At 39.4% G+C, this 26749-nt stretch overlaps 2 protein-coding genes across 3 annotated transcripts in view; one reads left to right on the top strand and one right to left on the bottom strand.

Moving 5' to 3' along the window:
- The window catches only part of ppargc1b (peroxisome proliferator-activated receptor gamma, coactivator 1 beta), a 34958-nt gene extending 27799 nt beyond the window's left edge, over nucleotides 1–7159 (top strand). The window contains exons 4-12 of one of the 2 annotated variants that reach the window (XM_027135566.2): nucleotides 1348–1461; nucleotides 2456–3377; nucleotides 3480–3525; nucleotides 3841–3896; nucleotides 4802–5294; nucleotides 5383–5443; nucleotides 5743–5861; nucleotides 5953–6086; nucleotides 6499–7159. In XM_027135566.2, coding sequence (XP_026991367.2) covers nucleotides 1348–1461; nucleotides 2456–3377; nucleotides 3480–3525; nucleotides 3841–3896; nucleotides 4802–5294; nucleotides 5383–5443; nucleotides 5743–5861; nucleotides 5953–6086; nucleotides 6499–6590 — 2037 coding nt within the window. In that variant the 3' untranslated portion in view covers nucleotides 6591–7159. Of the gene's footprint in view, nucleotides 1–1347; nucleotides 1462–2455; nucleotides 3378–3455; nucleotides 3526–3840; nucleotides 3897–4801; nucleotides 5295–5382; nucleotides 5444–5742; nucleotides 5862–5952; nucleotides 6087–6498 lie in introns of both variants that reach the window. The other variant, XM_027135564.2, reaches the window with a different exon arrangement.
- A 4450-nt stretch (nucleotides 7160–11609) lies between these two features.
- Nucleotides 11610–25210, bottom strand: pde6a (phosphodiesterase 6A, cGMP-specific, rod, alpha). Its single transcript, XM_027135956.2, has 22 exons — nucleotides 24570–25210; nucleotides 22922–23074; nucleotides 22536–22625; nucleotides 22307–22447; nucleotides 21195–21269; nucleotides 21014–21078; nucleotides 19780–19846; nucleotides 19579–19626; nucleotides 19332–19481; nucleotides 18947–19090; nucleotides 18659–18724; nucleotides 18420–18566; nucleotides 17745–17852; nucleotides 16857–16966; nucleotides 16572–16659; nucleotides 16311–16411; nucleotides 16062–16169; nucleotides 15828–15891; nucleotides 14512–14586; nucleotides 14089–14172; nucleotides 13167–13335; nucleotides 11610–11847 (listed from the first exon to the last, which is right to left on the bottom strand). Exons 1-22 carry the CDS (start codon nucleotides 25044–25046, stop codon nucleotides 11801–11803), a joined length of 2577 nt encoding a protein of 858 aa, XP_026991757.1. The 5' UTR covers nucleotides 25047–25210; the 3' UTR covers nucleotides 11610–11800.
- Nucleotides 25211–26749: the final 1539 nt, after the last annotated feature.

Raw genomic sequence — 26749 nt, 5'->3', positions numbered from 1 at the left:
GCTTCGGGGAGAAGCAGTTTGTTCTTAAACTGATGTAATATGTTCAGGTCAATATTTTAAGGGGTCAGAATGTTCCGCCAAATGGTATTATTTTTAATTGAAAGCACACTGAAAAAGAACAACGTATTGGAAAGAAGCCTTTCAACACTATTGTCTGACTTTTTTTAAAAAAGTTTTGACACCATGAAAAAGCATTGATGTTATTAAAAAACAAAACATTTACTAAACTAACCTTTATAATAAGACACCTTGTACAGGAGGAAATAGAACTGACCATAGCAATTTAATTTGGTAATTAAATAAGATGTATTTTTACAACAAAGTCAAACTATTTACTGTATTGACATATATAGACGTATATATGTATAACCCTAGCATTATGGTCTAGACAGGTGTATTTCTGGTCAGACATATAGCTAATGAAGGCTTCCTCCTCCTTCTTACACCTCCTCAGACAGCTTTATAGCTTATTATGTCTGGGGAGCTGTATGATCCCAAAAAGTTCTAGAGTGCCCTCTGGTGGCTGATGTGGTCAGTGTGCCTTAGCCCCCACAGTGAGGCCTGTCTGGTCAGGATACAAGGGCCGCATTGAGGTCCTTTGGGCACCGTTGGGAGGGAGAGAGAGCCGAGCACATGTTTTCATGGAGTAGATGGCTCTGGCATGCCGGTGGCGTTTTGTATAGTGCAATGGAAGCACCCGGTGCCCCTTTACTTCCTTTAGTGGACGCTGAGAATCTGCCAAACTAACACACTATCACACGCTACAGGACTTATACAGCTGAGGGTTACTTTTTCATGCTGGTTTCATCACTGACGCACATTCCAGGTTACTTTCTCAGAAGAAAAGTCTTTCTTTCATCTCTCTCTCTCTCTCTCTCTCTCTCTCTCTCTCTCTCTCTCTCTCTCTCTCTCTCTCTCTCTCTCTCTCTCTCATGTTTGTCTCCCTTGGCTCTCGCACCAGGGTATCTGTGAGGGGTGAATTGGTGCCACAATCGGATTTGTGTCAGCAATTCCTTCTTATGCAGTGTTGTGTTTTAGCGATGAAACTGGAGGGGTTGGGGAAGGGGGGGTGTCCTCTAACACCATGCCCAATACAGCTTGAAATTAGCGTTGCTGTTTGACATGTTTCTGACTCCACACCACCTGCGTTTTGATATTGTGTTTGTGATTCTTTGGCAGGAATCAAATCAAAGCAGTAAACATTTAATGTAATGATGTTAAGTTGCTTGGATGGATAGAGTGGCATGCCTGCTAATTAGTTCTCTCTCTCTTTTGCTCTCTCTCTCTCTTTTGCTCTCTTTCTCTCTCCCTTTTTTCTCTCTCTCTCTTTCTGTCTCCTGTTAACAGCTGAAAAAGCTCCTGTTGTCCCCCCCAAATGTGCCTGTGGGTCTGGACTTAAACAAATTGAGCAGCGCCCTCAGTAAGACTCAGCAACTCAAGTCCGTTCGTCCCGTTCTGAAGGTGAGCCGAGTTTGTTTGTGGCAATAAAACACAAAACTCATGCACATTGTAACAAAATTGTGTCTGGGACTGCTAGCATCAGCAAGAGACACTGTGCATTAAGCAGCACTATCTGTGCTGTAATAGAGTATTCCTGCCATCACACTAATGCTTGCCTGGCTTTTACCTGTGTGACCAGAATGAATTAAACTGGTGTTGCTTAGAATTAACAAGCCACATTGTGTTGCGTGGCTGTGCTTTGATGTGTCGTAGCTCTGCCAAGGCAAGTGCAGAATTAGCGCTGACTGTGGCCATCTGTCATAGCATAACCATGGCTACCGGAGGGGTAAAGGGTAGCCCTGCTTTAGACTAAGAGCTTACATAAAGCCTGATTCACCATCTAGCTTCTCATAGCGTGATTTTAACTTTAGCCCATAATCACAGAGTACAAGGTAGTTAAATTAAAAGTCTTAGCAATCGAATTGCTTTGAAGAAAGAAAGCTCAATGGTTTACTGGAGTACCGGGTTTTATATTGGGTTATATTCTTTATATGCAATAAAACAACCTCCACATTGAAACATAAATATGTTTATATTGAGATATTGCGCTTATGTGATTTTAGTGCTAATTTGTCGGCCGGCTACGTTTACAGTTGCGTCACATACCGACATCACAGGAGGACACTGATTAGGCAAATAAATTCATTGTCATAATAATGAGAAATCTAGCGCAGAAGTAGTGAAGACAGCAAAGCTTGGACTATATGACACCGTTACACTGAATTTAGACAGAGACTCTAGGCATAAAGAGGTGAGAGAGCTGGACAGACTAAAGTACTAAAGTGCTGCTGTGTCTCTTGCTTTGGGTATAGCTGAATTGCAGACCACATATTGATTATAAATAATTCTATGCAAGTCATTCATTCTGGACTTTTCCTTTAGGTTACCATAGCTTCCTTCTTGGTAATGTTCTAAAATATCATTGTTCTCTCTCTTTCCTTTGGCCTCATCTCAGAGGGACAGAACGTGCACAGTGGAGAGGAAGCCGCGAGCGTTCAGGCCTGTCAGTCATCTCTGCACTGAGCTGCACCGCCACCTCACCCAGGAGGCCAACACTGAGGACACACCTGCAGCTGATACTGAGGAGGAGGGGGAAGAAGAAGAGGAAGATGAGGACAGTGACTCGGACGATGAGGAGGGGGAGGATGAGGAGGAAGAGGAGTCTTCATCCAGCAGCGAGGTGGAGTGCACAGTGTATGCTGAGCCGCTCCAGCCTCAGTTCCCCTCGGAGAAAGAGCGCCACTCTGTGGTGGAGCTGATCCGCTACATGCACACATACTGTGTACCATCACGCAAGCAGGCCAGCTGGGATCGCAAGGAGCGTGAAAATGTGGCACGCAAGACCAAGCCTGAGAACCCTGCAGTCCCCCGTATTGCCACTCCCAGCTGTGTTAAACCTGCCACCCTGCCCAATGCCCTCTACAACAGCAGCACAACAAGAACAACTAAACCCAAGATTCCTTTTGTACGGCGCAGAGAAACTAAAGCGCACTCTCTGCTGAAGGAGCTGCTGGAGGCTGTCGCTTCCTTTGATGTGAGCAAGCCTTACAGACTGCACAGCCCACCGTACATCCACAGCAGGACCACTGCTGCCCGGCCCAAAGCTGAGCACAAAGACACAAGTGTCATCGAAGGCTCTCAGGTGGCTGCCAAGCGGCCTAAATGCCCTGAAATAGACGAGGGCTCGTTTTCGGTGCGCCGCTCCCGCCGCTTAGCCTCCTTCCCGAGTCGATTCGGAAAAAGGTTACGTCCAAGTGGACACTCCAACGAAGAGGAGAGCGCAGTCCGCCACCCTCCCGTGGATTCTGCTGAAGACAGCATTGAGAAAGCAGACTCACAGAAGAGCCCTGAAACCCTAAACCTCTGCTGTAATGACGGTAAGACACAAACAGTATGACAGGAAGATTGGTGGCCAACTAACTTGGTGATAACTTGGTTATAACTGAGGAAGTCAGTCTGTTCTTTTTCTCTGATTGCAGAGAAGCGTGCCTGCCTCTGCCTGCCGCTGACTCCTAAATCCACAGGGTGTGTATTCCCCTCTCCTACTTTGCTGTAGATTTGCCAGATCCTAGACACTTTAAATGTTTCTGGATGCATCCCATGCGATGTCGGGGGGACACGTAGTGATGCTACACCTTGCTCGAAATGAAGCCAGTTGTTCAGCTAATTATAGATTAATGTGACACAAATTGCTAAGCAGGGCTTAGCATCTAAGCTTCATAAATATTATTTTGTTTAGCATTTATTTGATGAATTGGTTGTTCATTGTCGTTCATGCTGTTCTCCATTTTCTAAAGTCACAAAGCCATTAACTCTTCACTCTCTGTTTGGCACGATCAGAGATCCAAGAAGGCCGTATGAGCAGACTCTCTGCGTGGAACTGTGCGGCACTGCAGGTAATGTCATGCTCTCAAACAGTGGTGTAAGTTCAAACTCATGCCATGGGAAGCCATGTACTCACAGGATTAGCCCTTGTGCTCGTGAGGTAGACGACTAAATGAATAATGAAGCAGAGAGTTCCATTACATCAGAGCCACTAGGTTCGGCTGCCTGTGACATTTACATAGCAAATAGCATGGTGCTGGTTTACACCTGACAGCACTCACTCATTGTAGACTTATCAACATAATACAGAACATTATTATTATTATTGCTATATAAATAATATTAACATTGTAAACCATTTCAGCCATTAAAAGTGGGGTTAGGTTAATACTATTCAAGTCAGAGCATTTTTGTTTTTTTGATGTTGCTTGGTGATTGAATATGATCTGCTGAAAGAAGGGAAAATTGTTTCTTTGACTTTCTGAATTGCTGGAAATAAAAAAGCAACCAACATCCATGCAGTCACATTTATCTCAGCTCAGCTTCCTGCAATAACATTCAATCATCAGCCTTTATAGGCTAGCAGAACATTTAAGTGCATGGCTTTAGATGGTCCCATTAAGGTTGGGGCTCAATCTGTAACTAGCTAGAGCTAGATTTGCCCAAGTTGCTGTCTGTACCTTAGCGCTATATATATATATATACTATATACATTATATATTATAAATATATTTTACATTTCAATGCATTCACAAAAATGCATTCACAAAAAGCATTCAAGTTTACAAGAAAGAATTCAACTTTAAGTCGGAGTCTGCAACTAAAGTTAGACTCAAGACTAAAGTAAAAAAAAAAGTTTCGGTTTAAACCTGTGTTTACATTTAAGCCTTGGATTTCAATTAGGGTTGTCGAATAATGTGTTTAGATTGACTGACTGTTTTTTGGCTTACTTTAAAAAGTGTGTCCTGTTTTCCAGGACTCACCCCACCCACAACGCCTCCCCACAAACCGGTCGATGAGGAGCTCTTTAAGCCTGAGGGCAAAGCCGATCTTCCCGGTAAGAGCTTGTGCCCAGTGCGGACACACCTGAGGAAACTTCCCGAGCAGACAGAGCTGTATGCCCAACTGCGGCGCATGGGCCCAACAGGCGAGATCCAGAGCAAGGGTGCATACAGAGACCATGACTACTGCATGCTAAACTTAGGGGAAAGCCACAAACGGATTGCTAGCATCCTCCCAGTATCTGTTTGCTACACTAAGGATCAGGAGGAAGAGGAGGACAAGATGGGGGAGAAAAACAGGCAGGAGGAGACAGAGGGCCAACAGGCTGATTTACACCCAGACTTCTCCCCACACCAACCTGCCGAGACAGGACAGCCCTCGCCTGCCTGCACACCCACTCCTGAGGCTGATTCCGAGTGCCCAGACTCATGCCAGCCACCCTCACCCTGCCATCAGATCAACCTCAGGTAGTTCTGGAGCTACCTGATTTTTCTTCCCATGTTTCTCTTTGGAAGTTGGTCTCTTTTTAACTCTCTGCTCTTTGGTTCTTTACAGCTGTGAGAGCCACTGTGACAAGCAGAGCAATAACACTACGCACGGGCAAGAGGAGGATGGGGTAGGTAGTGACTAGGTTGCATAATCTACACAAATGTATCTTTTGGAGATGACCAACACATTTAAATGTGGGGATGTGGTAGCTTAGTGGTTAAGGTGTTGGACTACCAATCGGAAGGTTGAGAGTTCAAATCACGGGTCCACCAAGCTGCCACCACTGGGTCCCTGAGCAAGACCCTTATCACTCAATGCTCAGGTGTATAAAATGGAACAGAATGGGAGTCTCTCTGGATAAGAATGTTTTCGGAATAACTCTATGACTGGTAACTCATAATTGTGTATCGTTCCTGTGGTTTTTAGGACAAGTGCCAAGTATTGTACATTCACAATCTGCCGAGCAGCGTCACACAGGCTGTCCTGCGCAAACGCTTCAAAGCCTTTGGCGAACCAGAGGACTGCCGGGTGCTCGTCAAAAAAGAGTACGTACAAATCCTGGCCCTTTTCTTACTTGTGCTAGTAAGTATGGTATGCAACGTGAGGGATTCTAACCTGTGTGTGTGTGTGTTTTAGAGAGCGCTGTGGAGTCATCACTTTCAGGCAGAATCAAAATGAGCTGAATCAGAAGCACAGGCAGAATGACTCTGTGGGTCAGTATGCCGGAATTGGCAGTCGGAGGTTCAGCAGGAAGCGGTACATAGATCTGGGTAAGATGCAGGAAGTGATGGAGTCAATTCGGATGTAGAATGAGTTAGAGTTTACAGTTTATTGAAAAACATACACTTAACATCCACTTTATTAGGAACGCCTTTACACTTTCTCATTATTTATAACAGTGGCCTGATTGTTGGTACCAGATATATGTATTAAAACTAAGGCATGTTATCAAATTAAGGCATATTATACTAGACTAGACTAGACTGTACTAGACTAAACTGGCCTAAACTATTCACTGCTCTATGCCTGATCATATGGCCAGCTCTAAAATGAATGTTGTTTTAGATCTTGTTTTGAATTTAAATGTTGTCTTGTAGTAAAATACTTCTATAGTCATTTTTCCATGACTTCCTACATGTTTGTAATGTGACCATAATGACCTGTGCTTTGTATTTGGTTCAGATGAAGCAGGACCAGGCCCGGTGAAGAGCAAGTATGACGCAATGGACTTTGACACTTTGCTTAAGGAGGCTCAGAGGAGTCTACACCGCTGATACGCCTTACTGAAAGCTCAGCGATCGTCACTCCTGAGCCACCTCACAACCTCAGCCCAGACTCCACCTCATGTTTACATTTTTGAACATTGAAATCGTGAAACAATTGGACCTTCTTATTGAGGCCGGAGTGCTGCTGAGGCATGAGGACGAAACAGAAATGAAACAACAACAGAAAGAAGTGTGTGGACGACAAACACTAGTGGCCTCTGAGTGGCCCTGGCTTTCTGTAGCAAACCCTTGCTCTCTTCGTTTGGTCGTTGTGACGTCTGTACGTGTGTTGCTTTTTTGCTTAGGGTTTTTGTAACCTTTTGTCACTTTTTTCGGTGGAACTGCAACGTTCACCATTTTGTCGTACAAGTATATAAATGATAATTGCTTTATATTAGCAAAACTTTATGGATGTTCAACTGTGTGTTACAATGACAAAAAGTCGGGGGGAAAACAAACGACAAAAAAAAAATAACTCCTTACAATGTAGAGTTTACAAATCAAAAAGGAACGAAAAAAAATATTTGTCTTTTTTTTTTTTTTTTTTTTTTTTTGGTCATTTTAGTGCTTCCTTATTTCATCTATGCACTCAAACGAGGTAGCGCTTGTGGTTTTCTTGCCTCTTCCCTCCTTTTATGGTTGGGTTCTTGCTGCTGGCTGCCACATTTAACAAGCAATGGAGCCCGAAGACCTGACCAACTTTACTGTACTACTACTGTACAACTACACCACTCACATTTACCCCATCATGTCCATAAAGCTCTCATTGTGTCAGGTTCTAGGTATGAAATCAATGCACTTGGATGCGTAGAATGAAGAGAAAAAAAAAACAACGACCATTACGATAGACGTCTTTCAGTAGAATGTATCCCTTGAGGATATGAATGTTGATCAGTATCAGTTAGTAACACATCCCATCAACTCAATAGCCATTGGAATAAGACGAGTGTCTACGGGTAGAGAGAAGGGCCATGGAAATCCGGGAGGAAGTTATTTCTGAAGCTTAATCTCCCGAGAGATACCAGCGTATCTCTATGTTGTTTACATCTCCCTCTCTCACATGCTCTCTCTATACTCAGTTTTTTTACTCTTTCCTATCTAATAGGGGAAGGTCTTCGGGTTTTTCTAGCTCTTGCCTCGTACTTTAAACTCTTTATCGTTCTCTGTCTGTGTTTGGAGTGAAAAAGTGTACCTATGTGTATCTGAGTGTGTCGTCTGTGTTTTCTCGGGTCCTGGGATGGACTCAGCCCCCAGTTTTATGAAGCTGGGAGATGGTCACTCTCTGCTTTTGTTTTTGTTTTTATATATGGGGGTTTTGACTCTATCCTATAGATCCTGTATAGTGGAGCCATGTGCTTTTAAAAGTGTGTGTGTGTGTGCGTGTGTGTTTCTTATGCATGATCCTTGCCTCACCTGTTTTAACCAATCACCTCCTCAGTAACACACCAGGAATCTGAATGTTTACATCATTTGAATCCTCCTTTGACTTTAATTGAGCGCACACTAAGTACAACACGCCTTATTCAGCGTTAAGGATACTTTATCAGGATGTGCCTTTTCGGCCAACCGTAGATAATCGTTCATACACATTTTTCGTAATACCCACACTGTTTAAAAGAACCCGAATGAGTGTTTGTTTTAGTACGTATACTACTGAAGGAGGATGTGCTGTTTACATGACTATATATAGATCTATATATACATAGGTATATAATCTGTACATAGCCCTGTGTCTAATGTAAACATGACTTGTATGGTTGTGTGTTGTACAGCGACGTGGTCACTTATGCGTTCAAAAACAGGCTTGTCAGGGTGTCTAGTAGGGCGAAAGTGTATTAATGGTGCCAGCGCATTGGGAGGATTTAAGATTGAGCAATACAGGGAAGCACGAAAAGAGACGTGGCTTCGGAAGTCCAACTCTCTGTTGTAAAAAAGAATCCCTTTAGAAGATGATGAACTATGTTCTGTTCTTTCTTGCTTTTTTTTAAATTATTGTAATGAAATAATTCTTTTGTTTTAAAAAAAAAAAAAAAAAAACCTGATTTAAGATGCAATACATGTTATCAGAGATGGCCATTCTCATAAAGGAAAGGATTTATTCTGAAAATTATTTGTCGAACTTTGAGATGAGATCCTGTCCTGTATGTCGCAATGAAATACTCATTAACTAATCTGTAAGATGTAGTTTCCTTGACTTTGGATGTTGGGTATAATATCACTATCAAATCCCTCACACGCAATTGTGAACGTGTGCGATTTTGAGTGTGTGTGTGTGTGTGTGTGTGTGTGTGTGTGTGTGTGTGTGTGTGTGTGTGTGTGTGTGTGTGTGTGTGTGTGTGAGAGAGAGAGAGAGCATGAATGTGCAAGTGTATGTCATAGACCTGCTGGAGTGGGGGATTTAGTACTCGTACACTAATGGGTCGAATGGAGGTCTTACAGACAGTCCCATCAGGAGAGCCTTAAACCAATAGGGGGGAAACTTTTAAGCTTTTATTAATAATCTCTACTGTCCTTTAAATGTCCAATCTGTTTTCTTAAGTGAACTTTTTTCAATACAGCCATACAAAAAGATATATAGAGTACATATATATAAATCTATATGTATTTGTGTTGGTGTAGATAAATATATAAATATATATATATAGAAGATATAATTTCTTATAGAATTTTGACCATTTATTCAGCATTTGAAAGCACTTCTATACATTTCAACATACGGTGTCAATCTAGAATGTACAGACTGAGATAATCCAAATGTAAGGGAAAAAACCTCTCAAAGGGAATCCTCTTTAAATGCAATACATCTCCATTTTAGCAATCACTATTTGACCAAAAAGTATACTTAATGTATGTATAGGAAAAGTGCAGTACCACACTGAGTCTTTCTCATGAGCGAATGTAATGAACCGGCCTTTTCTTCTCTGCCCTCGTGTGTGAGAGCGAGTGTGTGAGTGCATCCTTATTTTCATTGCTAGTGTAAAAAGTGTAAGGAAAGAGTCAAACCTTCTCACTTTATCATGTCACATCCTCGGTCAGAAAATAACCCAATATTGGAAAATATCTGCCAACTAACTCATCGATTATTTGATCAAATATCAGTTTATTTACTCTACATTATGATCATAAAATATCCCGTTTATGTGTTCAATTGGTGCCGAAGCCTCAGCGAACAGAGTGTCTGACATCTTTGTGAATCCATGAAGCCAGTGATGGTTGTAGTCTTTCTGCTTCAGTATCACGTGTTTGGTGAAAACGAAATCAGCATCAAAGGGCATACATTGATTTCTTTGTTGTTTCATTTCTATTGAATTTTTTTTTTTTTTTGTCTTTACATCAAATGACTATCAAACTCACTATGATTTTTTTTTTAATGTTGTTTTTTGGAATATGGTAAATACTTCTAGTAAGATTTTATATTTTTACATATATTGGTTTATTTTTAGGTTTTTTGTTTGTTTTTCTTTTTCTTTTCTTTTTTATTTATATGCCACTTAGATTGAATGTCTTTTAATGGTGTTTTTTTTTTTTTTTCTTTGTATTGTGTGATTTCATAAGTCTTGAGAACGGAGACAAATGCATTTCAGTATTTTTGAATTGTTGAAATCTAGTTTCACAGATTATCTATACGGTGGGAATTATCTGATGTTATAAATTATATTTTAATTCATGTAAATAGTTGGAAAAAAAAGATGATGGCTTCCTTTTAAACTGAATACATTTCTCTTCTGAGATTGTTTACATTATTAAACTGTAGAAACTGATCCTCATATACTGTTAAAAAAAAAAGAATAATAATAATAATAATTTAAAAAAAAAAAAAACATATATTCATTGATTTGGCTCCAGACAATAAAAAGTCCTAATGAACACTGACAATGTGTGCTGTCTGTTAAAGCATGTGGTACGGTGTTTTGATCATTTATTTGTGTTATGCTCCACTTCTTTGCAAGGAAATAAGATTGACAAAGATTAATGTGTTGTGGGTTGAATTACCCTCCACATCAAGCACTGTAAGCACTGTGAGAATATTCCTGGAACGAGCGGTGCGGGTTGGACTGGAGCTCGTGAGAGAAGGACGCTGAATCCCTGTTACATTCTAAGGTGCACACTGTGCCAGCATTAGATGCACGATTGGCTAGTGAAGACTCTGTAACCGGGCAAAGTCTTAAATTTGAAGGATGAAGAAAAGACCCTTTACATTTAAAGCAGTATCCTAGTGATGCTGCTGGTGGCTTCTTCCTGCCTCATTCCCTTGTTTGATGCTGATTTCTGCAGAAAAAGTGTGTAAACATTTTGACAGCTGGCTTAAGGACACATAGTTGTCCTTTTTCGGCAGCTGTGAAATTCAAGGACAGTACACATTACGTCAGATAATGCTGACGTACCCTAACCGTGCGTCTGGGATGACGACAGCACTGTAGCTAAAGCCCTCATTCGCCAGCTCCTAATCTGCCAAAAAGCTCACTAACCTCCCTGCTCAATTACGCCATCCCCTGCGGGCATCATCCTGCCGTGTGTTAGATCATTATGCGTGCTCCCTGTGGGACCGTTAGCACGCACAAGAGCTCAACCGAGTGTGCAGCATCCTCTAGGCAGAGAGAAGCATGGCTCAGTCACAACATGTAAAACAGTTATTAGCTTTGATAGGTTTATTTTTAGCACTGTCAGTTTTTTTTTCCCTTACTGTACATAATTCTGCTGAACAGAAGGGAAGTACAATGTGCTCAACAGTGCTCTAATTAATCATTTAAACTTTATACATGCATTAACTAATATACGCACATCAATGTATTATCATTATTGTTCATGATCTAATAAAACCCTCAGTGGGATGGGAGGATGGGGTAGGGGCTATTAAAGCCCCCGAAATATTCTATTGCATTTCCAAATGTCGCTGATTATGATCTAAAAAGGTTCATAAAAAGACAACTGATGTAATCAACACAATACCTCTTCATTTAATCACTCAAACATTGAACAAACTCATTACTTAGTTTGTGTAATCACATTTTATTGGGTGCTGTAGTGAGAAAAAGGGAATCAAACAGACAATTTACAGACTGTACAGATCACACAGTGATTTTATTTTGTACTCATCTCTGGCTACATCACTGTTGGTTTGATGCCACTAAGCCTGTACACTCTTCAATGTTAAATCTAAGTGGAAAGCAAAATGTATATATGTTTTTGGAAAATTTCTGTTCTGAAGAGTTGAAAACTCAGCTGAGGACACAGGTCTTGGACTGGGAGGCTTGGGCTGCGATTGCTGGAAGAGAAGAGAGAAAAGAGCATAGTTAAGGTTAATATTTCTCTATCAGTGTTTAGTGTCAAATCTACAGTTTTATTAGACTGTCTTTTTATTATCCTAAACCCAGCAATGAAGGGATTCTGTCAGAATCAGAAACATTATCCAAACTTCTCGGATCACGGGGAGCCTGTGCCTATGTCCGGCGTCATCGGGCATCAAGGCAGGATACACTCTGGACGGAGTGCCAACCCATCACAGGGTACACACACACACTCTCATTCACTCACATACACACACACTACGGACAATTTTCCAGAGATGCCAATCAACCTACCATGCATGTCTTTGGACCAGAGGTGGAAACCTGAGTACATGGAGGAAACCCCCAAGGCACGGGGAGAACATGCAAACCCCACACACACAGCGAAGGCGGGAATCGAACCCCCAACCCTGGAGGTGTGAGGCAAACCTGCTAACCACTAAACAACCGTGCCCCCGGAATCAGAAACAGTCCTGGTTAAACTGGTAAATAACCTGCTACTGGCTTCTGATATTTTTCTCTCCTTGTTTGTGTTGCGGGGGGGCACGGTGGCTTAGTGGGTAGCATGTTCGCCTCACACCTCCAGGGTCGGGGTTCGATTCCCGCCTCCGCCTTGTGTGTGTGGAGTTTGCATGTTCTCCCCGTGCCTCGGGGGTTTCCTCCGGGTACTCCGGTTTCCTCCCCCGGTCCAAAGACATGCATAGTAGGTTGATTGGCATCTCTGGAAAATTGTCCGTAGTGTGTGAGTGTGTGCCCTGCGATGGGTTGGCACTCCATCCAGGGTGTATCCGTCCCTCGATGCCCGATGACGCCTGAGATAGGCACAGGCTCCCCGTTACCCGAGGTAGTTCGGATAAAAGCGGTAGAAAATGAGTGAGTGAGATGAGAGTGTTTGTGTTGCTTAATTTAAATTAAAATTTTTTTTAATAATTAAGGAAATGGCTCTCTTCTGGCTCAGGTCTTACTTGACTGATCACTATAAGTTTTTAGATGTAAATAGTATTTACTCTTACTTTTACTTTTGGTCCTTACTAGAACCAAACGATATGAGCTCTTTCTCTCTCTCTCTCTCTCTCTCTCTCTCTCTCTCTCTCTCTCTCTCTCTCTCTCTCTCTCTCTCTTTCTCTCTTTGACATATCTTTGAAATGCATTTGAACAGTTCTGCTTCAACCACAAACAGTTTTGCACGTCTCCATTATTGACCAGTTGATAACCATAACAGAATATTTCTATTTTATAATTATGGATTTTTATTTTTAAGTTTTACTTAAATAGAAGCCAATTTTAAAGTTCTCACCCTGTTTGGCAGCTGCTGCAGCAGCTTCAGCCTCTTCCTTAGCTTTCTTGGCTTCTTCAATCTTAGCAAGTTTAGCCTCATGTATTTCTTTAAGAGCGTTCCACTCCTTCCTGTTGTTCAATAGCCTATCTAGCATGGGTGTGATCTGCACATGGAAGCGAGAGAACTCCTGCAGGGAGATATTGAAGAGTGTTTAATGCTACAGCATTGAGTCAATGTAATCTCAAATTAACATGTCCGTGAGTGTACTAATATACTGACATCTCACTGTGTTCGGTTATCAGAAAACCTGTATGCTCTCAACTAGGAACAGTTGTTGGAGCGGACAATCAAGATTTAAACAAAATAGTTTTTTGTAATCCACCTTAATGAATTCTTTAGTCAAGTTTTGAACAATCTGCTTTTTCAGAGACAAATCAGTAGCAGTTCAGAACTTGGCTAAGAGCTTTAAGGAGTTTATTTTGATTTTCATGACTAGGAATAACATTTAGAGTAGTATTTTGAATGACCTTGACAGCCTATTTTTAATTAATTTAAGAAATAAAAAAATAAATAAAGAAATAAAGTTCATGTAAAATCTAAAGCCAGTTACATTTGGGCAAACTTGGAAGTGATGAGAGATGCTGAACATAGCTTGTCATTAGCTAAATTGGCTGACTCATTAGGTCATTTATTTTCATCAGAGAAGCTTTATAAATAATGTATTTCACATTCTCCCATTGCATTCGTAATCTCTGTAATTGTTAGACCCACTTATTACTGTACATAACCATTCACTAAACTGTAATTAACTGTCACTTAATTAGTGCATTTTCTAAAGAGGTGCAATTCTATCAATGCCTAGAAATACTGGAAGAGTTTAGGGGTTAGTTAAGAGTTACAATATAAGTAAATGTTGCCCCATCAAAATGGGAGAACTCACCTTGTAAACAAAGGAGCAGACAAAATCGATGAAACCACATTGCAGCTTGGGTAGATCATCTGCTTTGTTTCTGTCCATCATGGGCTAGATGGTAAACAGAGGTTAGTATGAAAATACAATGGAACAAACATCACATTTTTTAAAATCTTCTGAAATGTTGTCAATTAGTAGGCCGATGAAAGAACGGGGTATGAAAAGATCTAGAGTCAGTGTGGTGTAAAATATCAAGTTAGGGAATAGTGCAGCTGACTGGGCCACTATGACCGTTCTTTATGACTCACTGCACCACATAATGGGCAGTACATCATGATGTGTCCTATGGGCAATCTCTCTCTTTCTTTTTCTACTCTCTGTCTTTGCCATCATGGATGGCCTTCTTCTCCGCCTCCTCTGTGTGTCTCATCACTCTGGCAAATGTCTCACAATAGGTTGCTGCTCAAGCACAGTCCTCTCCAAGTCACCCTGCTCCCAGAACTCCGCAGCCACAGACAGTGCCACCTGCAGGATCATACATGCACAAAGCACATGAGTTTAAAAATACCAGGATGTGACCCCAAGCATACCTGGAATGGTGCAGAAAAAGAAAATTGCACAAAACCCTTCAAGCATTAAGAAAATCCTAACTGTTAGCTACAGTGATTAGAATGCCTTCTTATCTTTACCCTTTGTGCCTGTAAAAGCTCTAGACATTAGGCATATGATTTCTTGATATTTATTTGATGTTGATGCTAAGTGAAGTGATTGCGAAGCACTGATTATGTTTCCTGTGTGTGCTTCATTCATTAATTTGCTCTGCAAACTGCACACAGATATTAAACGTCAGTGTTCTATTGGCTGAGGCAGGACACGGAGATACGTTTTCCGATTGTAATCTTTTATGTCTGTAGCAGTGATGAAATTAGATTAGCAGTCAACTGATATTTTATAAGAAGGGATATCAGCCTGTCTGTGCAATGGAGCTTTTGAATAAATCTTTTAAATTTATATGTGAAATAGCTGCAAGGAAGCATCTTATTTAAAAGGGGTTTAATTTGCTGCACTCTCTGGTAAAAGACAAATTGCAATCTTGGAAAGTAGTTGATGTAAGCTGGAGGAGGTCTGCATATAACTGTTAAAAAAATCCCATTCCTGTCCTATCTATTATGCCACAGCTTCTAAAGAAATTTTGTACAATCCTGCTAGTTCCTCAATGAATTCTGACCAATCCAGCAATCCCTCATAAAATTCTGTCCAATTCTGCCAACTCTTGAAAGAATTCTGATCAATCTTTCCAGCTCCTAAAGAAACTGAGTAGTCCTGCCTATTCCCAAAGTAGTTCTGACTAATCCTCCCTGCGACTGAAGAAATTCTGGCCAATCCGGCCTGGTCTCAAAGAAATCCTGACCAATCCTAAAAGATGCAATTAATCAGCTCAACAGAACAGAAGCAACATGATCATAAACAATCTACTCTGTTGGTAATCACACAACTGAACAGGACCAAAGCAGTAAGCTCAGTCATTATTTGTTCTCCATTTGTTTTCCAGAGCTTAGTTACTTATTTTAGCCTGTCATCAAAAGCAAAGCATATAATAACATAGCATAAACAACATATTACATTACCATATGAAAAGCACCCGAATCTCATTACATTATTGCCTGAAAACACAAAAATATTTGTGCAGCCGCAGCCTTTTCATGCAGGAGCTGTTAAATCTGGCCTGCTGAGCAAAACTGCATTATGCCAATGTAATGCCATACCTTGCTTTGGATCTCCCAGGGCTTGGCAATAGCAGATAAATCACAGGCAGTCATCATCATTGCCCTGCCATGAAAACATCATCAACCTCATGCTGTGAATATGTGAATGAACTCATATGGACTAAAATCACAGTCAAAAATGGAGAATGCAATGGTTTATTTCTCTTTCTGTGAGTTAGTCAAATAATTCTGCCACACAGTCATATAGTGGCAACACTGTTAGTCATTTCTTACATCACGATTTCTTTCCTGGTCGTCTCCAGCATCATGTACTTGGTCCAGTCGTTCCAGTTCTCGTAGGTTTTGGATTGATCCACAATTTTTTGGAACATGGTTCTTTTCCTGTGAGCAATATAACAATTAACTGAATGCCATTCACAGTGACACACTAATGACAGCCCAAGAGTGTTTCCATGGTGATACACTTATCAACAAGCCAGCATTCATGAACCATATTCACAGCATTATAAGTAATATCCTTACTTGAAATACAAAGCCAAATCTGTGGCAATAATAGCTACGTCCATCAAATGGATGACAATGTCGTGCTGCCGTCGATTAAGATTCTGGTAGATATTCAAAGCCTGAAAAGATGAATATATAGACAGTGAATAGAAAAATATGCAGATCCTAGAGGTCAGGTTCTTTTGAATTTGCTTGGGATGCACAGACAAGATGAAATTTCTTTAAAATATTATAAGATGGTTTGATAAATTAGGGAAGCAAATCAAGTCTTAAGCTCACTTCATCTCTCAGCAGGGTTTTACCAAACTCCAGATGGTGCCTCTCAAGAATGGAAGAACCGTGCAGCTTTGCCAGCGGGTTCGCAGATCTGGGAAAATAATTCCAGAAAGGAGATGATCTAAAAACATGCTAAATTAATGTCACACAAATGAAAAGCAACAGATCATAGAAATACGTTGTCATCAAACGTAACAGTAACATATTTGCAGTTAAGGGCAGTAATTTTGCTTGTAAGTGGTTGTAAGAATGCGATTGCAAGTATGGTTGTAAGTATGCAGCTCATACTTTATTTGGTAGAGGTTGTTTGTCCCACGGTGATCGATATCATGGCATAAGCCGGCTGTGACCATAGCCATAGCCTCCAAGTCTGTGTAGTAACGCTTCAGGTCTCCAGTCTGATAAAAAATTATTTAGTTTCTTAATTCAGTAGATTTGTTCTGTTTTCAGTTGCTGTTGCTTACTTCTGAGATAATTTAGAATAACAAATACATATGGAAATAAACATGAAAATAGACAACTTTCCATGGCATGTGACAGGCTTTATAATTATGAATTTAAATATAAGGGGCAATTTATTTCACCTAGTTACTCTCAGGTTAAACATATCCTAGTCTAAAGGTTTGTGCCTAGTAGTTATATTTTCTATTGGAAAAATAAAGTCTCAGTTGTAATCCACTTTTAGATGAAAATATAAAATGTGTTGTTTTGAACTTAAGGGTTAAAGAACACCCCTGCGGAGCTGTGTGAGGAGACTCAATGTCTATACTGGACTCCAGAGAGCTCATTACGTTCAGTGACACCTGGGAGTGGTGCTCATTAAGGACTGGACTCTCATCGGCAACAAAATTCCATCCAGTCTGTCATATGACTCAATGTCTGTGTTTACTGATGAGACAGCATGATGCAGTTTCATGCCTGGATGCCTCATTATCTTGCTTCTAGATCTCCTTTTTAAGGAATACGTACTGGAGGAGGGCTTTATAACCGTACATATTGGCAGCAAACTTTGAAAAGGTGACAACATATTTGGAAGGAATCTGTCAAATGCACATGCAAGGGGGGTCATTTGGTTGTATCTTGGGAGAGATTATCAATTCTGTTTATAGATTCAATTGTTGGTCTAAAATTTGCTGAATGCATCAAGTGCTTGTTGATAACATAGCTATATTTTACCATGAGAAGTGTGAACATTGTCTGGCCCACGTTGAAGCCGTGTCTCCAGTTGTGGTAGGTAATCCTTCTATAGCCTTTACTGACTGAGTACACAAATCTCACCAGCACCTGGAAACATATGACACTTTATTTGCCTTCTTAACCAAGCAGTGTGAATTCTGAAATATTTAGTTTAAAGTTTATGTTTACAGCGCAGATGTACTGGGGTTACTGGGACTAAGTGGTGCAACAGAAAAGCTCTCAGCAGATAATGAGTTTGAATCCCAATAATACCATGGCCATCTACAGTATAGCTGCGAATCCAAATTTAGGAGTGCTTGATGGTGGGATGGTGTTGCATTGTCAAGTAGCACAAAACTAACTAGTTGAGAGCAGCTTGGGAGACCAGAGAAAAAGACTGTCTTCTCCACTAACTAAAGTTTCTCTAACACATGACAGCTACCAATCTAGGTAGATGCGAGAGCTAGCACATGCTTCCTCTGAGATATGCAGCCATATCCTGCATCTTTTCACACTACTGCTTAAACTCTCAGAGGAAAGAATTAACAGACCCAATCTAATGGAAAAATAGGGACTAGGGAAGAAACAAAGCCACCCTTTGCAACCCAGAGAGCATCCTGGACCCCCCAGATTGGCATAATTTGTAATATAGATTCACTTATTGTTAGTACTAACCTCACGAGGTATATGAAACTTGTCCACCACTCCCAGCTCATAGTACATTGATATACCACACTTAACCAGGTCCAGCTCAGAAAACTCAAAGTCACAGAAATGAAACTCGAAGATCTCTGATTCTTTTGGATTTAGTAGAGTTCCTGCCTTTAAGACAGATAAAAGGAAACTAAATAAAATATCTAGCTAATTAATTATATTTGAATATTTCCTTTATTTGTGTTGCTGGTTTTTAATACCAGAATCTCCTCCAGTTCATCTTCGTCACATTCATTTGGTTCTTTCTTATACAACTCCTGTGTATTCTAGCACAAAAGAGTCAATAAAAATATAATTATTTTAACAATATCATAGAAAAGATAATAGTTTCTTTGTGGGTTACGATAGTTCCATATTATACATATCATGCTATTTTTACTGTACTTTTTTTTAATAAAAAAGATCTGATTAAAGGATACATTGGTTTGTATGTTTATACTATGTGTGCAATACTATGTTTATCTGACAATGTTATGATGCAAACTCACCAAGATGTTCTGAATCTCATCCTTTCTACACTTGACATGGTAAAGAACCATGTCCTGAAAGATGTCTTTGCGATTCTCTAGCTTGTTCATCTTATCATACGTGTCTGTGTTGAGCACTGACCAGCCCAGGAACTGAGTTAAAGACTAAAATAAAACAAGACAAGAACTGGGATTAAAATAAACTTTCATTATTGATGATCAGTGGAATGCAACCAGTTTATTCTTACAGAACTAAAGATGAATTAGTGAGAACGGACTGAAAAAAAAAATCATTTGGAAATGATATGGAAATCTTCACAGTCTCTGGGTAAAGAGTTGATAAATCAATAATGCAGACTGTGCTGTGTAAAAATACAACTGTGACTCAGTCTGAATCCTCAAATACCTCCATTAGTGTTTCGTCCATTTCATCGAACGGCTTTCCATCTTTCCTATTATAAAATGTTGCCACGCCAACTATTTCCTCTTTCTTGTTGACGATGGGTAGAGACAAGACATTCTTTACAGTCCAGCCTGATTCATCCAAAGGCTCTTTCTTAAAATAACAACAGCAACAAAGTTTAGTTTCAAAGCACGGTTCAATTAATACACTTTCCAAATGCAGTAAAAATTAAAAAATTCATTGTTTTTACTTGAAAGTTGAAGAAGTCATCATCGGCAGCATTCATGATGTTACAGATCTGCAGGAAAGATGGAGACTGTCATCAAGAGATTCTTCTCTACAAAAACATTTAATAAAGTAATTGTGTGTCCATAGTATTCAATCATTATATTCAGTTAATGCCTTTCTGCTTGTGACTGCTATGACTGTCCCAGTGACAGACGACTCTTACCAGACCATTCTCGGCCACGTAGGTGGGCAGTCCACTGACCAGAGCCCAGTGATCAGCAGGGGGACTCCTATATAACAGAGCATAATACAGCAGAATTGCTAACAATATGACAATATGTACAATAAATCTCTCAGTGTTTAAGATGTTAGGCTACTGCTTGGAAGGTCATGAGCTCAAATCCCAGTAGTACCAAACTGCCACTGCTGGGTCCATGTACAAGGCCCTTAAACCCTCAACTGCTTATCTATAAATCAGATAAATGTAAATACATAAACCCAAAAAGCCTTAATATTACTCATGTCTATATATAAAATATTCATGTCTAGAGACCTTACTGCACTGTAACAACAGTAAGCAATTCAATGTATATAACAATTTGGAGTTCGACATCTATGTTTCTATCCCAGAGTCTTAATTTAACTTGATTTTTTTTCCTGACAAAGAAGCTTGTTGAACTTAATCTGATTTAATGATCAAATGCTTCATCAACTTCAACAACTTACTAAAGACTACATTAATCCATAATGCAGTGTGAAACTGTATTATACAATCATTATGATCTCTGTCATGTAACCAAATGTAATTTCCAGAACTATATTTCTCTACAACAGAGGGTGAAATCACCATTATTCAGCACTATTTATTTCAGACCTCAGCTTGGTTTGTTGTTGTTGTTGTTACCAAATATGTATGTATATATACCAAATATGTTACCAAATATGTGTATATATATATATATATATATGGGGAAGCTCTTCATTTGTGAATGCTTACCACTGCCTTTAATGGTGAATGGAGGATGGAGATGTGATTTCGCTAGATAACTAAGCTCTTTTTTGTTTAAAGAAAGATAGCGTTGAGTGGGTGGAGGTGGGGAGATGGTGAATGTCAACTTTTATCACAAGGAGTGAAATAAATAAACAGGGATATACAGTATAAGCAGTGAACAAAGAAAAAGTGACAGATGTGATAGTTTCCCAAATTTTGCTAATTCCCTGGCTCCACTTATGCTGAATGAATGTCATGATTCTATTGTATTAAAGAATGGATAAATTTATTTAAAATTAAGCTTTTTTTTTAAACTGGTGCTTCTGTTATGGTGTTACATTCTTCTATGTTTTAATAAAAGCAGCATCTGTTTCTGACAGTCATAATCGGCTTCAGCCCAAGGCTATAAATAAATCCAAGTGAGTAAATTTTTCAGATCACAAATGATAAAAGTGAAGTGACTTACGGTATTACTTTAATGTCCTCCTTTCCATGTAATATATAATCAATCACTTTGTAAAAAATGATTTCCTGAGGGGAAAGTAATATCATGAGTTTCTCCTTAACACGTGCAGGTGTCTTTGAGAAACAGAATATAGGATTTTAGGAAATGAAGGGTATTTAATGCCTTGAAGTTTGCTACTCACTCTGCCATCAGGAGTCTTTGGGCCTGAATACGGAGGCACCTCACCCATCAGAACAGGCCAAAGGTCAAAAAACTCCTAAAAGCATAATAAGAGATGCTTACAAAGGTTAGTATTCACTGAGGTAAAGTACATAGTTTCCACAAATAAGAATATAGTAATATGTAAGTAGTGCTTTCATAATAGATCAATATAAAAAAATAATGAAGTGTATACCGACAGTCATATGTGAATATACATTTCTACTGGTAAAGGTATTTATTTACCTTATATTAACTCAACCTGTAAATTAACACTGTGACTTATACATAATATTATTGAAGATCATTTTTATTATTAATGAAATTAAATTTGATTTGGATTTAGTTTATTTTATAAACTTTCAAAAAATTCACAGCTTTAAATTCAAACCCAGCACCATTAATCAGTTGCTTTCAGACAACCAGATGTCTGATAAAAATGGGTATAATGATATGGGGACAATGATGGAACTACAGTTGTAGAGTTGTGTGAATTTACTCAACTTTCTTACTTCACAAAAATGAACAATTTGTTTCATTTGTATTAATATGTCAGGGAAGGGTTTAGTTTCGAATGTGTCTCAACTTTACACTGTATTATAGCCTAAAATAAATCTTTATTAATAGTGCAAGCCATAATATTTACAGTACTGAAGTTTCCAAATGTGTAGATACGCTAATATTTAAGCATTATCATTACTGTTGGCTGTATACTTGATGAGTCATGAGGCTGTTAATGAATATTTTCTGACTTTCTAAAGAGCATCATAATGAACTCAGTTGTTAGATAAAAGATTTAGGTCCAGTTTTAAAAAATTTTTATTTCTGGACCTTACAGTTGAGTGTTACAAAGAATGATATGTGTAATGTATTTGTCATATTTGCTTTTTCAAATATGTGTCTCTGTGTCAATATCGCAATGCAGAGTCTTGTCTTACATCATAGTATACTCAATCTTTTCAATTTTCAAAACAGATATTTACATTTACATATCAAATATTTTTTTGTTAAGTCACATAGTTACCATTTTTTACCACTTATTAACCCTGTATTAATTCAAAGTTATAGCACTACTGCAGTGTTCAGTTAAATTACTTTTGTCTTGGTCATATCCAAAAGGCCCACGGAGTAGCGGTCGCAGTTGAGAAAGGCTCGGACTGTGTACAGGGCTTTGTGGAACTGCCTCTCAATATCAGTCAGCTCCTCAAACACTTTACTGGCAGACCAGAGTAAAATCTGCCAGGGAGATGTAAACGGAAACCAGTGTTAAAGCCACCGTGTTGTTGTACTTGGTAAAATTATAAAATATTACTAATCATCTCACCTGTCCTTTTCTGGTTTCACAGTTGTGCAAGTAGCTCAGGTGAAACACTCGGAGAACCAGATTGGCAAAGTTCAAATATTTGCTCAGCGCCTTAAAGAAAGCATTCAGTTTTCAAGCAGAATTCTGACACTTACAGTAAGCAGAGAATAAAATGGACAGAACTAAGATAGAAGCATTGCTGTACATGTCTACACGATGCACATCAATGTGTAGTGCCAATGTTTGTGTGATCTGGAATAAAAGAGAATAATATGATGTGCAAGAGTGTGACAGAGAGAGAGAGAGAGAGAGAGAGAGAGAGAGAGAGAGAGAGAGAGAGAGAGAGAGAGAGAGAGAGAGAGAGAGAGAGAGAGAAAACAAGAAAGAAAATTGGGAACGACAGACACCTCTTCATCCTGTGTGGTGAAACAGGAGCCACCAATCTTGTTCACCGCCATTATGACAGCCACCATGTCCTTCCCGTTCATGATGGGAGTCGCCAGTACATTCTTAGTCTCATACTCTGTCAGTGTGTCCACAAAGTCACTGAAATGAGTGCACTGAACAAAAAAAACACATGTAAAGAATCATCATGGAAGCATGACTCAACTTATAAAGAACTGCCAAGAATGCTAAATTATGACATGCAACAATATAGTTAGTTTTGAAAGGATATCAGTTCGAATTTATTCACCTGTTTGCTAGGAATTCCAGCTTTTCCCCTGAAGTCTAAAACGTTTTGTGTATGCTTTTAGGCTACATTTAAATATAGTCAATTTTGTCATTAAATGAGCACCTTCCAAATGTCTGTCTGAACATGTGGCTGAGATCAGGAAAGACAAAACAAATCTGGAAGTAAGGATTCAATCTGCTGTCACTCTTCACCCCAGCACATTTCTGAGCTGATTAGATCACAACACACTATATTTTTCTTACTTAATAGTTTAGACATTTTTTGATTTAGCTGAAATATAAAAGGTGCAGGTAAGCTGCTGCTATTCCGCTGACTTAGAGAACACGGCTTTATGCACTGACCTTTAAATCTAATCCAGGGTCGCTCTAATTCAAGCAAGATTAAAGAGCTTTATTCCCTGTGGCCCATCATAGTCAGTGGAAAGAAAGAGACCTAATGCACTAATTCCACTCTGCAATCATATAGTTTGTGGAGCAAAGAATTTACCCGAAGAGCAATCAAAGCAAAAGAGCAATCTTTTAGTACATTGTTAAAGACAAAGTTATTGAACATATAGTGATATTTTCAGATGGTCAGTTAGATGTAGGAGATGGGATAAAGCAAAGAGGGAGCACCACTGCTGCAGCCAAGAGACTTTGTATTTCAGTCACATTTTCATCGACAAAGATAAAGGCAGTCAATTTATTACAAATGATTATGTGCTAAGCAGAGGTCGTGTTCTACAGTGAAAGTCGTTTTCCAGTAGAGTAGCAGGTTTTCATGCTACTAAAGGAGAGGGACATTCTGTTCCGTTCTGAACTAATTGCAATAAGTGAGAATTTCACGGTTTTTATTTGAGACCATTGTGCACCTTTTGTTTTTTGTTTTTATTTGGGGTCGTGTGATTTAGGATGATATTACTCTATTGGATCTTTGAGCATTGTGATTATAAAATTGGTATTCTTTATTTTCTCTTTATTTCATTTCATTACTAATTAGAGTATTAAATGTGTTAGTATTGTTTAAATATTCACATAAATAGAGTGACGTCTGTCACATTCTATACCTACCAATCAAAATACAATACATCATTGCACTGATGAGGATTTTGCCTTTATCTGATTTATAATGTGGAAAATAGAATGTAAAGCTTGTTGTTCATGCTACAGAAATGTGAACTTACACTGCTCTCTACTGGTCAAAATATTGTTTTTGGAGGCAAGTGGGTCACATTATTGATGCAGTATTTAATATATTGTGTCACATTCAATTATTTATGAAGCTTTCAGTCATCTAGTCCATTCTGAATATCTAACAGCAGTAAATTAGTTTATATAGAGATTATAACACATGTACATGTCCAGTCCTAGACTGTAGCCTACCTGTGTCACATTTGGTACATTAACTGTCTTCTTGACGGTGGCAACATGACCCACAATACCCATGTCCAGTGGATACACAATCTCACTGTCTGGTTGGACCAGGCACTCCTCCATTGTGGCATTTTTGTGGACGTTGAAGAGGCGAGTGGCCAGCTCAGCCGTGCCATTCCTCTGCCGGTACATGAACAGGCTCATGCGGTCAGCACGTATGATGAAGCTCAGATGGCGCATGAGGTTGAACAGAGCCCTCTCCATCTGTAGGTGGTCCTGAAGGTCTCGCACCATGTCAAACACAAACTCGCTCTCCTCCAAAGAGCTCAGCTCATGGTACTGGCTGATGTCCACTTCACTCTTCTTTGATGTGGCCAGCAGGTGTGACACAATCTGGGCTCTAAAGTGGGAATCATAGTATTGCTTGGCAAAGGCAGGATTACTGTCCAGAAACTTTTCAGCCACATCCTGGTCTACTACAGCCATATAGCTGCCTTAATTGAGAAAAAACTGTCTATGTCCTTTGAAAGTTTCCTGTAGGACTGAAACACTCCAGTGGTGTGTGATGTCTTCTATACTTGCAATGTGGGCAGATCTAAATGGGATTATGTGGATTGCTTTAAAGAGGCATGCAGGCTCCAAATCTTCCATCCAATTATGATTTGGATTATATACTGCACATGGCCAGAGTTCATATACACTATATGGCTGAAAAGTTTGTGAACACCTGACCATCACACTAATAATATATTCTGGATTTAGCATCCCCCTCTAGCCAGTCCCCTTCGCTGTAATAATAATCTCCATTCTTCTGGGAAGTCTTTACACTAAATTTTGGAGCAAGACTTGGAGTATGGGGATTAGCTCATTCAGCTACAAAAGTATTAGCGAGGTTGGGGACTCCTGAGGAAGTCCTGGGAAAGGCCTGGGGTGCCAGTCAGTGTTCCAGCTCATCCCAAATGTGTTCAGTGAGTGAGGTCAGGGCTCTGTGCAGGCCACTTGAGTTCTTCCACTCTTCATGGACAAAACCTGTCTTCATGGACCTCACTTTGTGTTCTGGGGCACTGTTATGTCCAGGGATATTGCTAAGCATAAATTTCTACTAATTGTCTTGAACGCCTATTCTACTGTACATTTTACGTTCTATACAAACACCATCATTCATGAAAGTTTTGCCTGACTCCTCTCATGTCACATCAGACTGCCTGAGGCTTTATATAGTTTAAACAACAAAGGATTTTAATTATTAAGACAAGTGCTGGCAGCAGCTTAAAGGGAAAACATGTACATATTTTGTATCCTTCCACAGACCTACAAAATAGTGAACAAATTTATGGTAGCTTGATGCTTGTTTTATTACTAATAACCAGATCTCTTACCTCTTTCGTTCAAAAGAAACAAAATTATTTTTATTATTATTTTTAAAATTTCTTCAGTTTCAGTTGTAATCTATTACTAAACCTCTTCTTTTCCAACACATGCAGTGTGACATGCATAGGTCACAAGAGTGGTGACGGTTGTCCGAATTAGAGCTTGTTTTCAAGAGGTATTGTAGGTGAATGTAGTAGTGCTTTGACAAATCTTGATACGTATGAAACGTAAATAACAGATTTTATTTTATTGTGGCACAGCAGTTGAAAATGAGTCGTGCTTAGTTTAAGCCTCCAGTAAATGGAAATTTTAATGTTGCAGGATATCAAGACAGCTTATAAAGGTTTGTGGTTACAATTTATGTGGCACCAGTTTGAGAAAGACCTAAATGTGGGTGGGATGATAATATGTCTACATATTTTTGGACAAATATGTTTTCATAAAAGGATAAAGAGGAATTAAGAGATTAAGAGAAAACAGATAATTAAATCGATTCACTTGTGCAATTGCACTTAAACGTGTTCAATACTTTTTGCTTGTACTTGGGGATCTGCATTCGGTATAGCAGAATATGCTGTCTATGGCAGACTTACCTACAGAAAGGTAGAAGACCTTCAAATAAATCATGACACCACATGCCATGTACATTCTGCTGAGACATGAATATACCATTTACTGCCTTACTGTCTGTCATATAGCCTACTGTAGTGCAGTAATGCCTCAACAACTACCACTAACAACATTACTAATATGAACTATAGTCAAACAAATCAATTAAAACTATTATTATTATTAGTAGTAGTAGTAGTCATAGTAGT

This window comes from Tachysurus fulvidraco, chromosome 17, assembly GCF_022655615.1.
Source record: "Tachysurus fulvidraco isolate hzauxx_2018 chromosome 17, HZAU_PFXX_2.0, whole genome shotgun sequence".
NCBI lineage: Eukaryota > Metazoa > Chordata > Actinopteri > Siluriformes > Bagridae > Tachysurus > Tachysurus fulvidraco.
Note: the sequence above shows the minus strand (reverse complement) of the source record. Positions and strands in the feature narration are given on the sequence as shown.